This window comes from Myotis myotis, unplaced genomic scaffold, assembly GCF_014108235.1.
Source record: "Myotis myotis isolate mMyoMyo1 unplaced genomic scaffold, mMyoMyo1.p scaffold_m19_p_8, whole genome shotgun sequence".
NCBI lineage: Eukaryota > Metazoa > Chordata > Mammalia > Chiroptera > Vespertilionidae > Myotis > Myotis myotis.
Genome location: NW_023416390.1, coordinates 45,290,482 through 45,302,900, shown reverse-complemented (window position 1 = coordinate 45,302,900; position 12,419 = coordinate 45,290,482). Strand labels below are relative to the sequence as shown.

General features: G+C 42.2%; 1 protein-coding gene across 8 annotated transcripts in view; it reads left to right on the top strand.

Annotated features, from left to right (window-relative positions):
• The window catches only part of RAPGEF4 (Rap guanine nucleotide exchange factor 4), a 263,351-nt gene that overhangs the window by 204,959 nt on the left and 45,973 nt on the right, over positions 1–12,419 (top strand). For all 8 annotated transcript variants that reach the window (XM_036319536.1, XM_036319537.1, XM_036319535.1 and 5 more), the window contains 2 exons: positions 5,162–5,250; positions 9,202–9,280. In XM_036319536.1, coding sequence (XP_036175429.1) covers positions 5,162–5,250; positions 9,202–9,280 — 168 coding nt within the window. The remainder of the gene's footprint in view (positions 1–5,161; positions 5,251–9,201; positions 9,281–12,419) is intronic.

The following is a 12,419-nucleotide window of genomic DNA, read 5'->3' as shown; positions in this document are numbered from 1 at the left end:
GGAGCGCCGCTCAGCCAGAAGCCCTGAGCCAGGCTCACGGCTGGCGAGCGCAGTCGTGGTGTCAGGAACCTCTCCCACCTCCACGGCAGCGCTAAGGATGTCTGACTGATGGCTTAGGCCTAAGCCTCCCAAGGGCTCCTGGACTGCGAGAGGGCACAAGCCAGGCTAAGCCACTGCCATCCCCCCCCCCCCCAGTGCTTGAATTTCATGCACTGGGCCTCTAGGATTATATAATCCCTTATTACAACTCCTTTTAATAGATAGAAAAATTTAGGCTCAGAGAAGCAAGTTACTTGCCCAAGATTACAAAGCTTATAAGGATAGAGCTGGGATTCAAGTCCAGCTTGATCAACGCCCACGCCTTTTCTCCTGCAGCCTTGCAGGTTATTATAGCAAAACATGGTGTATAAATACTGTATTCTCAACACTATGTAGTAAACCTTGCAAACCAATATGTTTCAAAAGGAGTGACATAAAATGGACTATTTAAGACATATCCTGCCCTAACCAGTTTGGCTCAGTGAATAGAGCGTCAGCCTGCGGACTCAAGGGTCCCAGGTTCCATTCCGGCCAAGGGCATGTACGTCGGCTGCGGGCACATCCCCAGTGGGGAGTGTGCAGGAGGCAGCTGATCGATGTTTCTCTCTCATCGATGTTTCTAACTCTCTATCCCTCTCCCTTCCTCTCTGTAAAAAAATCAATAAAATATATTAAAAAAAAAAGAGTAATTCACTATCAAAATTTTTTTTTTAAAAAAAAGACATATCCTTTCACTTACAAATCTATACGTGACCATCCAGAATTCTTCATTATTTTCTCACGGACATCCATTCTTGGAAATGTCCATGCTCACGTGTTTTTAATAGTTGTCCTTCCAGCCCATAGGGGACGAAAATTAAGACGTATTTTATGTGAAGGTTGGGACTGTCTCCGATGACTTTCCTTAATGCTCTTGCATGGAGCTAGGACATTTACGGTGATAATCTGCATTCTTTAATAATGCCTCAGGTGTCTCAGGAAAATTTTGCAACCTGAAAAGGGAAGCCTTGAACATTCTCCGTAACCTTGAAACATTTGGCCAAGAGGTCCCCTGGAGGTCCCCATCTTTCGCCTCTTCGTTTTGATCTTCACAGCAGAATGATCAAAAGCGTTTGCTTGTTACAACATCTTCCATTCAGAGCGCAATCCGAATATACATTTTTTTTTTAATGAAATCAAACTAAAGGGAACAGAAAAGGAGAGGCCATGTGTATTAAACTTATTTTAGAGCCCGGATCTGATTTCTGTTATATCTCCTTATATGTGTCCTCTAGACCAATCCAAATTCCTTATATCATTAAGGATATAATGTTCTCAGCATTAAGAAATATCAATGAGTACAAAATGATGCGACAGCAAAGTCCGTTTCCTGAAGAATACAAAGCTACTCTCTCGAGGGGTCATTTTCCATGTTGAGCTTCCCCAAGCCAGACCAGAGTTGAAAGGGGAGGCTGTGTGAGTGAATTTTGGCCTGATCTTCTGGATAACTTCAGTAGCATGGCAACAATCTTGTCTATGGATGGACTTAAAATTTTAGGAACCATTAGGACTTCTATCTCCTCAGAAATTGTCCTTTTTGAATTTAAAGAAGGTCACTTTTGGTGCGATAATAATGTTATTTTTCTGATTCCCTTTTCCCTTGAGAAATCCAGAAAAGTTTCAGAATTGCCTAGCTCTACCCAAGCCACTCACTGTGAGTGTGATAGTCAAATGTCAATTGCAAGACAGTATTTCTCATGATGGATCAACTTTATGGACCCTCAAAATTTACCATTCTGGTTATCTTCTGCTCTGTGGTCATGTGGTTTTAGTAAGCAAGAAAGAATTTCAAATGATTGTCTTAGTTACTGTGTTGCTCATCCTTAGACTATCAAACTCCAACCTGTTTGCAGAAAGATAACCTCTTTCAGGCTTCCCCCCTTCCCCTCCCCTCCCCCCATACACACACACACTTTGTTGTTGTTGTTGTTGTTGTTCTAGGTACAGATGGAAGTGTCTGATTTCCTAACTTCATTTCCAGACTTGATGTTAGGGGAAGATTTTCTGTCACAGGCTTAAACCCTCACAACTTGGATAATGTAACCAATTGGGGTTCCCTTTAACTTGGGATAAATTAGCTCCTTTGTGCAATAAACTGAACAGAGTCATGCTGTCTGGTCTTCAAGTCCCTCATTTAAACAGAGGTCAGCAGTAGACACCTGGGAATGCCCAGCCTGAAACAAAGCAATAACTTGATGTTTCAGTCGAACCCAGAGCTACAAGACCACACAGATGGCTATGCCTGGCCAGAAACTCCCTGACCCTCAGCCTTCAGAGGTCCCTGCCTTAAAAGAACGTCCACACCAGACAGCCCTCCCTGGCGCTCACAAGAGGGAGAGGTGGGTAACACGGCCACAGCAGAGGAGCCACTAGAGGGAGCCTTTGGTAGCAAAAGAAAGATCCCCTGGTGTCAGGTGGACCCTGTGGCCAAGTTTAGAGAGACCACTTCTATTCAGTGAACTGATAGGATTCCTGGCCTGCCGCGCTGGTCTTTCCCCTTTCTGACCAGACATAGCACCCTAGGTAAGGGATGTCCACACTGGGAACACAGAATGTGAAGCCAACCTTCTATCAGAGTTAAACGTTTACTAGCGGCAGCTGCCCAGCGCCGTGGTAAATAACAAGAAACTGGTTTTTAATGTAACATATTTACACTCCACATAAAGCTCGTTTTTCAGAAAAAAAAAAGCAAACAAGTTCCCTTCAGAAGGGGTTTTTCATTGCACAGCCGACTTCCTGTTCAGAATGGGCTCCAAGTACCTAGACGCAGCTTCTGCCCGGTGCCCAGGACGCCCTTGCAGCGACCTGAGGCTCAGGCTGTGCGCTGCCCGGGGCTCACAGCAGGGACCTCGCGTTTACGCACTGTGTGAGGGCGGGCCGGATGCCTCCCCTTGCAGAGCAGTTTCTCCACCTGCAGAATAAAGCTAACATTTAACTAGCAGGAGTAAAGGTGAGGACACTGCTCAGGGCCCACCTCGTTGCCTGGGGCACAGTCAACATTTGACAGATGTGGGGCGCCCCCTCCCACCCCAGGTTCTTACCATATGGCCAGATGCTGCTCCCTTTCCAGCCCATCTGCTGAGCACCATCCCAGAATCATGCATTTGAGGAGTCGCTGAACGCACACAGCAACTTTTTCCCTTTGAAGCGTTGATAGTATTTATAGATATGCCCTCTCTTTTTCTCAAATATTCACTGCCTACAAGAGGAAAAACCATTGTCTTCTACCTTATTTACTTTGAGAAAGGGGTCATGCTTTTGAGATTAAAGTATTTTTTTTCCTATTTCCCCTCTTCGTCTCTAGCCTCCAAATCCAGGCTTCCTCAAAGATTTAACTCTTCAATTCTTTATGCCCCCGTGTACACGCACACATGTGTAGTCCTGTATATATACACACACACAGAATATGTGTTTTTAAAATTTTTTGTTAATCTACACCTGAGGATATTTTTTCCATTGATTTTCAGAGATAGTAGAAAGGAGTGGGGGGAGAGACAGAGAGAAAGAAAGGGAGAGCGAGATTGATGTGAAAGAGGCACCCATTGGTTGCCTCAGCACGGGCCCCAACCGGGGCCAGGGATCAAACCTGCAACCCAGGTACATGCCCTCAACCAGGAATCGAACCCGAGATCCATCGGTGCACAGGCCAACACTCTAACCACTGAGCATACTGTCCAGGGCGGACACAGAATAGTTTTAGCTAATGGTTGCCTTCCAGGTAGACTGCACTTATTACCTCATTCAATACCAGAGTTGCTTCCTGCACTCTCCCTCTCTGTTTTCACATGCAGATGGTCGTATGTTGAGCTGCCTCTTCTTCACTCCCTCAGGCATGAGGTTAAAACCCTGAGATTTAATATGTTAGGGAAATTCTTGGGGTTTCAATGCACTACCTCCAAGGCCTCAAACAAGAAAGGATGTTGGTGAGAAAGCGAAGGGATTTAGGTTCTCCTAGAGCCAAATTCTACCACTGCTCTATGAACATAAGAGACTGTTATTTTCATTGTTGTTTTTCTTCCCTATCATTTTGCTGTGGATGAAATGCGAAGCAGAAAAGCAAAGTCTGAATTTTGGAATAGGAGCCCCATATCATCTTAATGTATTTTGCCTCTAAGTTTTCATTCACTGTCTTGTTACCATCTTGAATATGACTTTGAAATAACCCACATTCAATTTTAAAAATAAATCCTTTCATGCTGATTGAAGATCTGCATAGATGAATCTTCTGAAATAATAATACCTCCCCAAAAATATATTTGACATTGAAATAAATTATGTGAATTTCCTGTTGCTGATTTATTGCCTATTCAGATGCTATTGGGGTTTGCTTGTTTGCTCATTGGTGTTTGGGTTTGGGGGGTGTGTTTTTCTCCTGCTTTATTCTTAGCTGTATTTCCAAAGCACATGCCAATGTACAGTTGGAAAAGACAGAGCATTCCAGAAATAGGCAGGGGAATCCACTGTGGGACTAAAATTTCGCTACAACTAACCCATATATGGGTAACCTAGTTTACTGTCGCTTCCCCTCTCTGCTCCCCGTGCCTGCCCTGAATTGCCCTGGGATTCACATGCTTCTTCTCATTCCTCTTGGAGCAAGGCTGGAGTTGCTCAGTTCCCAGCCTGCCAGAGCCGCTCTCCAAGAAATTTACTTTAGTTCCATGTAGGGAAAAAGAGTCACGTTTTAGTAACGACCTACACTTGTGGTTTTTTCATTGTCCTCCTGTGTGACTCTGGCAAAGTACATGGTCTCTCTTGCAGTGGTTCTCAACCTTCCTAATGCCGCGACCCTTTAATACAGTTCCTCATGTGGTGGTGACCCCCAACCAGAAAATTATTTTCGTTGCTACTTCATAACTGTAATTTTGCTACTGTTATGAATCGTAATGTAAATATCTGATATGCAGGATGTATTTTCATTGTTTGCGACCCACAGGTTGAGAACCGCTGTGAGAATATGGGCCGTAAGTTAAGTTGAAATGGTTTCCTGGGATCTAAAAAAAAAAATCTTAGATATGTGAAAAGTTATTTATTAATGATTTGCCCACTTTTGTAAAGCTGATGATGTTTTTATTTTTTAATCCAGGTATACTGTGATGTCAGGAACACCTGAAAAAATTTTAGAGCATTTTCTGGAAACAATACGCCTTGAGCCAGCTTTAAATGAAGCAACAGGTAAATACCTAGAACAGTTTGTGTGTTCACTAAATCCATGCAGAACACTGTAAAAAAATAAATCCTGAGTTCATTCTCAGCGTGTGTAGACAAAACAGTTTCAGAAGGGGGTTGTTGGGTTAATGTTCTAAGAGCATCCCTGTGTGGTCCACACAGGGAGTCGTCCTCCTGACCCTCCTCTGCCTGCTCCATTCCTGGCCGTCCTTCAGGAATGGCTCAATCTCATTCATACACACGAGAATTAGGCTTTTATAGGCATTTCTTAAGGTTATCACTTATTTTTAAGCCTCACCTGAGAATATGTTTATTGATTTGAAAGAGAGAGAGAGGAACATTGATGTGAGGAACATCGACTGGTTGCCTCCTATGCATGCCCTGACCAGATCAAACCCATGACTGGGATCAAATCCACAACCTATGTATGTGCCCTGACCAAGAATTGAACCTGCCATCTTTGGTGTTCAGGACGATGCTCCAACCAACTGAGCCACCTGGTCAGGTCTCATAGGTTAGCATTTAAATTCACCTTTACAGACATCTATTAGGTTATTTAAATTCTACCTATTCCCATAAAGGATTTGCTGCTGCCTACACAAGAGGTACAACCTCACTCCAATGGAGTAAAATAGTTCTGTCTGTGGTTGTAGAGTTGCGGGCTGCCCCAGGGTGTAACTACCATCACCTATATTCGTTGGCTAGGATTGATGTAACAAAGTACCTCAAACTGGATGGCTTAAACAACAGAGGAGTATCGTCTTACAGTTCTGGAGGCTAGAAGTCTGAGATCAAGGTGGTGGTAGGGTTGGTTCCTTCCGAGGGCTGTGAGGGGGAACCTTCTCCATGCCCCTCTCCTGGCCTCTGGCTTTTAGCCAGCAATCTTCAGTGTTCCGTGGCTCATAGATGCACCACCCCAAACTCTGCCCTCATTGTCACATGTTCTCCCTAACTCTTCACATAACCTTTCTTCTGTGCATCTATCTCTGTTTCCGAAGTTTCTCTTTTTATAAGGACAGCACTCATATCGGATTAGGACCCACACTAGACCACATCTCAATTTGACAACACCTACAAAGATCCTATTTCCAATAAGGTCGCATTCTGAAGTATTGGGGATTGGGACTTAACATGTCTTTTTGGGAGGATAAAATTCAACACATAACACTATCTTATAGTAGTATTCACTAAGACTCAGAGATTGGAGGGTGAATGAGATGAATCTTGAGGGTGACCTGAGTGTCCAGTTATACTATCATTCTCCACTTTGGGAGCCATCTTGTGTTAACTTTAGAATAGTCTACATTCAACTTAAAAAAAATTCTATGCTATTGACCTCTCACTCAGAATAAAAGGTTAATATTGTAAGCAAACTGAACTACATGAAAGAAGATTTCTCACTAAAAGAAGTTCAAAGACTTATCTAACAACCCAGTGGTAGGTCAAGGTCCATTTCCACCATCTGTGAGTGAAATTACTATTTTTATATACCTCCTAAAAGTATTTTAGCTCTGATTACTTCTTATTTTAGCTCTTCATTCCAGCTTCTCATTTTATAAAGAGATTATCTGAGATCTTTCTTTATCTAGCGAGTTAATTGGGGAGTCGTTATAAAGCCAGGATCTCTGGCTCCAGGGCAGCTATTTTTGCCTCCGTATTTGTTGAGTATCTCCCTGGGAAAGCACTAAGCTCGATGCTCTGGACAAGGCACGTGCTGGAGTTTATAACCAACTAGAGGACACAAAGGAATGTGCAAACAGCTGGACCATCAGGCAGGATGCGGTCAGTGCTTCAGGAGCACTGACTCATTGAAGGGGTCGGGCAAAGTATCGCGAAGAATATAGACTTCGAAATGGCCCTGAAAACAGGCTGCTGTCTAGTCACTGGAGCCCGGGGGCAAAGCGTTCCACACGGAGGTACATCAGTACTGACATAGAAGCAGTCAGGTCAAGCAGCTTGGTTTTGTTGGGCGATGGTATACAGAAGTGGGAGAAGGAAGGTGAGGCCTAAGCATTTGACTACAGATCCTGGAGGATCGTAAGTGGAAAGCTAAGCATTGGAGAGAATGTGACGGGCCCCATGATGAGAAACTAAAGGATGCAGTGAAGTGGGAAACCCTTGGCATTTATACATTTACAATACAGAATACAGAGTTAATAGTCAAACTGGCTTACGTCATAGAAACGAACACCTCGGGTGTTGACAGTACATTTTCTTAATTTACCAAAGCATCTATTTTTCTGCCTTAGACCTATTCGTTTCCTAGACTTTTAACTTGTGGGGCCAGCATGAGTGACTTGGGAAATCATTTTTCAGTCTAAAATGATTTTTAAGGTTCAGTTCTCAAGTTACTGCATACAAGTAGAGAACAAGGAAGCTCTAGTGAAACATGGGTGCTGGGTAGTTGCCATGCTACTGGCTGCTCCCCAGCCTTGAAGTGCTCTACCGAAATCCCCACTTTAGCAAAGTGTGAACTACTGTGTAGCACAGGCCTTCTGGGAGCCTCATAAGCAAGGATCGTCTCCCCTCTCCTCAGAGAATATCTAAAACATGTAAAGGAGACCCTAGATGTCAAACTTGGACAAACCAAAGTCCCTTTGTACTTAAAAAAGTTCTATACAACTTCTGTCTGCATCCTCTCTGGTTCAGTATACTGGGACTGAAATGACTGGTAACACCGAGTAATGACAGGATGACAGCTTAGGGTTACACTTATCCCTTATATTTTAATGAGAATAGTGGTATTATGGGACGTGGTAGAGGCATTTGCTGACACCACGGTGGTAATCATATTGCAATATATAAATGTATTAAATCAATACATTGTACACCTTAAACTTACGTAATATTGTATGTCAGTTATATCTCAATTTTTAGATGAGTATAATAGTTAAACCTTAAATCACTGATTCCAACTTTGCCAATATAAGTTCATTTAAAACATAGGCAATAATGTTTATCTAATTTATATAGTTAAAATTTTCACATTTCTCACCATTTTTCTATTTGAAAAGCTATGTGAGTTTCACAAATCTCAGCCAGTGTAGTTCATGGGGTTTTCTTAAAAATATATTCTATTGATTTTTTTACAGAGAGGAAGGGAGAGGGATAGAGAGTTAGAAACATCGATCAGAGAGAAACATCGATCAGCTGCCTCCTGCACACCCCCGACTGGGGATGTGCCCGCAACCAAGGTACATGCCCTTGACCGGAATCGAACCTGAGACATTTCAGTCTACAAGCTGACGCTCTATCCACTGAGCCAAACTGGTTAGGGCAGTAGTTCATGTTTTAACTGAGAGTGCCTATGGCATCTTGGATTCCAAGTTTCATCAGGTGGATTCCACAGGCTCTCAGGCCTGTCTTCATGTGCTTTTCCACCATCACTGACTAGAGAGTGTTGTCTTTGTGATGAAGAACCAGCATGAACTCAGAATGAAGCAAATGAAGCTTATCTTTGGGACTTGCCTTATTACCTACCTACAAAACAGCTTCAACTACAGGACAGTCACCATTTTAATCTACTAGAGAGCTTTGTTTTGCTTCTGTTGCTACTCACAGCCTGTATCTTTCTTTTATTTTCCTTTCCATATTTTGTTATCCTCACCAATTCTCTGCTCTTACCACCTTCTTTTTCTGTAATTCCATCATCCTCTCATCCTTCATTGCTCCCTCTGGAAATAGAAGGTGAAAAAGAGATAAAGAAAAGGTGATATTGACAAAAGACATATGGTGTAAAGGTGACAAATAAATGACCATGTTTCTTTGCATACATGGTACTATTCACTGCAAGTTATTTTTATATGCATTGCTTCTGTGTACAGTAAAACCATAATTCTCCAAGCCAACATATGAGAACCATTGGTCAAAAAACAAAGAATAGATACACTTGCTTTCCTAGAGATTTCTCTAAGAACCTAATTTCCTTTTCTGCTTTGCATTTTCTTTCCCCTGCAGATTCTGTTTTAAATGACTTTGTTATGATGCACTGTGTTTTTATGCCAAATACCCAGCTTTGCCCAGCCCTGGTGGCCCAATATCCTTTTACTGTGAAAAGTCTCTATTCCCTTCAAGACACTCTACATGTGCATGGCCATTACCTCACCCCAGCCTCTGAAGGTAAGTCATGGCCCAGGCAGAGCTGTGCTCCCCCAGCATAAACCCCAGTTCTCCTTGGCATGATTTTGCTGTGTCATGTTGGAGGATTTCTTCCTCATTACTGGTGCAAAATGGGAATCAAGTCACTTCAGGAAGGTGATACCGGTTAGAAACATACATGCCTGGGAGGTAGGCTAGAGAAATGTATGGGGAAGAATCTGGGAGTATTACTAGGGGTAATACTAACCTGGGAGGCAGGCATTGTACCTGTTAGGATTCCGGGCAGGTTGGGTTGTGGCCTGCTTCTGTTCCTCCTCTAAGCTGTAGTATTAATCAGACCACTAACCCACCGGCTTAAAGACAAGTTATCATTAGGGGATAGCTTTTCTTTTCCATTTGTCATAGTCCATCCTCTCCTCTAGATACTGAAAATTCATTCCTTCATTGCTATTTTTACTATCATTACATTTATTTAAAGTTATAAAACTTGAAATTCTAATGGCAGTTCTTGGCAGCTTAAAAGTTGAGTTTGTTTGGGGCAGCTTTTCAGTAGTCGATTGAATTGACCACTTGTATACCATGTCTGGCTCAGAGGGAACTTTCAGAAAACGTAAATTAAGTAAAAGAAGTAAATATTATTAATAAGACACACTCTCAATTTGGGGGTTGGGGGCTATGTGAAAAATGTATTTTCTGATTCTGCTTTATTTTTAAAGCAACAAAAATGTAGAACCCAAAACACTTTGGCCTTTTGTGAGCAGTTAAATATATTGAAGGAGAATAGCTTTCTTTTTTTCTGGGCAATCCAATCAACATTGGGAATGCTTTCCTTTTTCAGAATTATAATTGCCCTATCTGATTCTCATTTTCTTGTTCACCCATCATTCTCTTTGAAGTCAATAGAATGCATGAGGATAGGAGATTTGAGTTGAATGTGTTATTCAGAGGGAACTGCAAGAGTGAAATTTGGGTATTTGCCTGGGAACTATCTTACTAAGTAAAGACAGCTTAATGAGACTTATATTTTATATGTTCTTTCTGGCTCATAACCAGTTTTTCTCAAGTAAAATTAACACACTCAGAATCTCTCTGTGCTCTTTCAGCTCCATACACGGTAGTCATTCTTAGATCTTTGAGATTTGTTGGAAGGAAAAATAAAAACCACCATTGAATATACACTAATTTTTTCAACAGCACATGGATAAGCTTAAGTCAAACAAAATAAAAGAAGAGTAAGAGAGTACAGTGGACTTAAAAACCAAAGGAAGAGTAAGAGTACTGTGGGCTATAAGTCATATCATCTTACTACTCAAGCCCCCAACACTAAGTTTATTTTTTGCAAATTCTGATTTGTTCATTTATTAGCTTGTTCTCCTCCAGAGTTGATTGAAAACATTCGTTACCACTTACCTCTGTTTTTAAATAAAAAATTCTAAAGTCCTGGCCATTCTAGGTAGGAAGGTATGGCAGTAATGATGTTGGGGGCGAGGGGAGGTGGAGACAGGGAGGTGAACAATAGAATCAAGAGGAACCTGTGTACCCAATCCTAGTTCTTTTCTCAGGAGATACAGGGAACCCAGGGTGGCTGGGTATCATCTACCACCTAATGCTCTAGACCCCCCCTCATCATACCTGGCCCTGCAGGAACCTAGATTCTCTCCACTGTTCTATTTGGAATCAATTACTTACGTGTCAGGCGCCATGCTAAGAGCATTGGCCTATAACATACCACTTCCCCCATACAGGAATCTGTTGGGTTAGTATTAGCTTTATGACACAAATGAGGATTTTGAATTTCAGAAAAATGGAGTGACGTGCCCAAGGCAGTGACAGAGCCATGATTCACCCAGGTCTCAGCATTCCACGCCTGGGTATGGCGGTTTTTTCTTTATAACTTAGTTCCTTAAAAGCTTATCCTTTAATTACCATTTAAGAACATTTTTTGACAATGTATTGCACAACTGAGGTGGCTAAAACCAAAGTAGGCCTAATTTATTGGAAGCAAATAGATGGGGTGTCCAATAGAACATTTGTAATAATGGGAATGTTCCACATCTGTGCTAGCCCAGTAGCCACTGGCCTTGAAATTGGCTACTATGATGGGTGAACTGAATTTTTATACTGTATTTAACTTTCATTAATTTAAATAGCCACTTGGGCAGCCTAAGCCTGGTTCTTAGATACTGGGAATAAGAGCCTTAAACAAGAGCTACTGTTCTGTAATGCCAGGGAGGGTGTGCCTGGGAGGGTGTGCCGGAGAGTTTATCCTGCTGCGTGCAAGCAAATGGAAGTGGCTCTATCCCAGAAGGCCATACATGTCTAAGTGCTTCTACGTAATGCTAAGGATTCAGTTTTTAATCCCTTTCTATCTGGGGAGATGTTATATAAGCAACCTTTCTTTGGTTATGAGTAACATGAGACAACCATGACTGGCAACGAAAGGAATCTAAGAAAAATATGGGGTAACTGAGAGAATTGAAGGGATCTTTGAAGAGCCCAGGCCTTAGAAAGGGGCTCAAGGCAGCAACTGAAGGCAGTGCTGTTGGGGTAAATCTGCTCCAACATCCTGGGCCCTCACCTCCTCCCGTATCTCTGGGAAGCGGGGGCCAGTTGGCCTAGCTTGGGTCACTGCTGACATCTTAGTCAAGGGAAGGCAATGCCCTTTACTGGAGGGAGACTGCCTATGAAGAAAAACAAAGTGCAGAAATAGATGATGGGCAGACAAAAACAGCATACACGTAAACCGTTAACACCACATACACAGCGGCGGGGGATACAATGTAAAACTGAACAAGGGAGTTAACCCCCATGTTCTTAACACGGGATGTAAGGATATTAAAATACTTAACCAAGTTCCATTTAAGCACCCACGTTAAAGTGCGTTGCTTTGGCTGAGTGTTTTCAAAGTACTTAATATGTGACTTTTCACAGCAGCCCTCTGTAGAAGTCAGTATTTTCACTCCTCTTTTTCCAAATCAATAAATTAGAATAATGAAAAATTATGATTTGCTCAGAGAAAGATAATTACTAGTACAGAAATGATTTAATTCTTGAGCTACTGACACTTATTTCTGTCC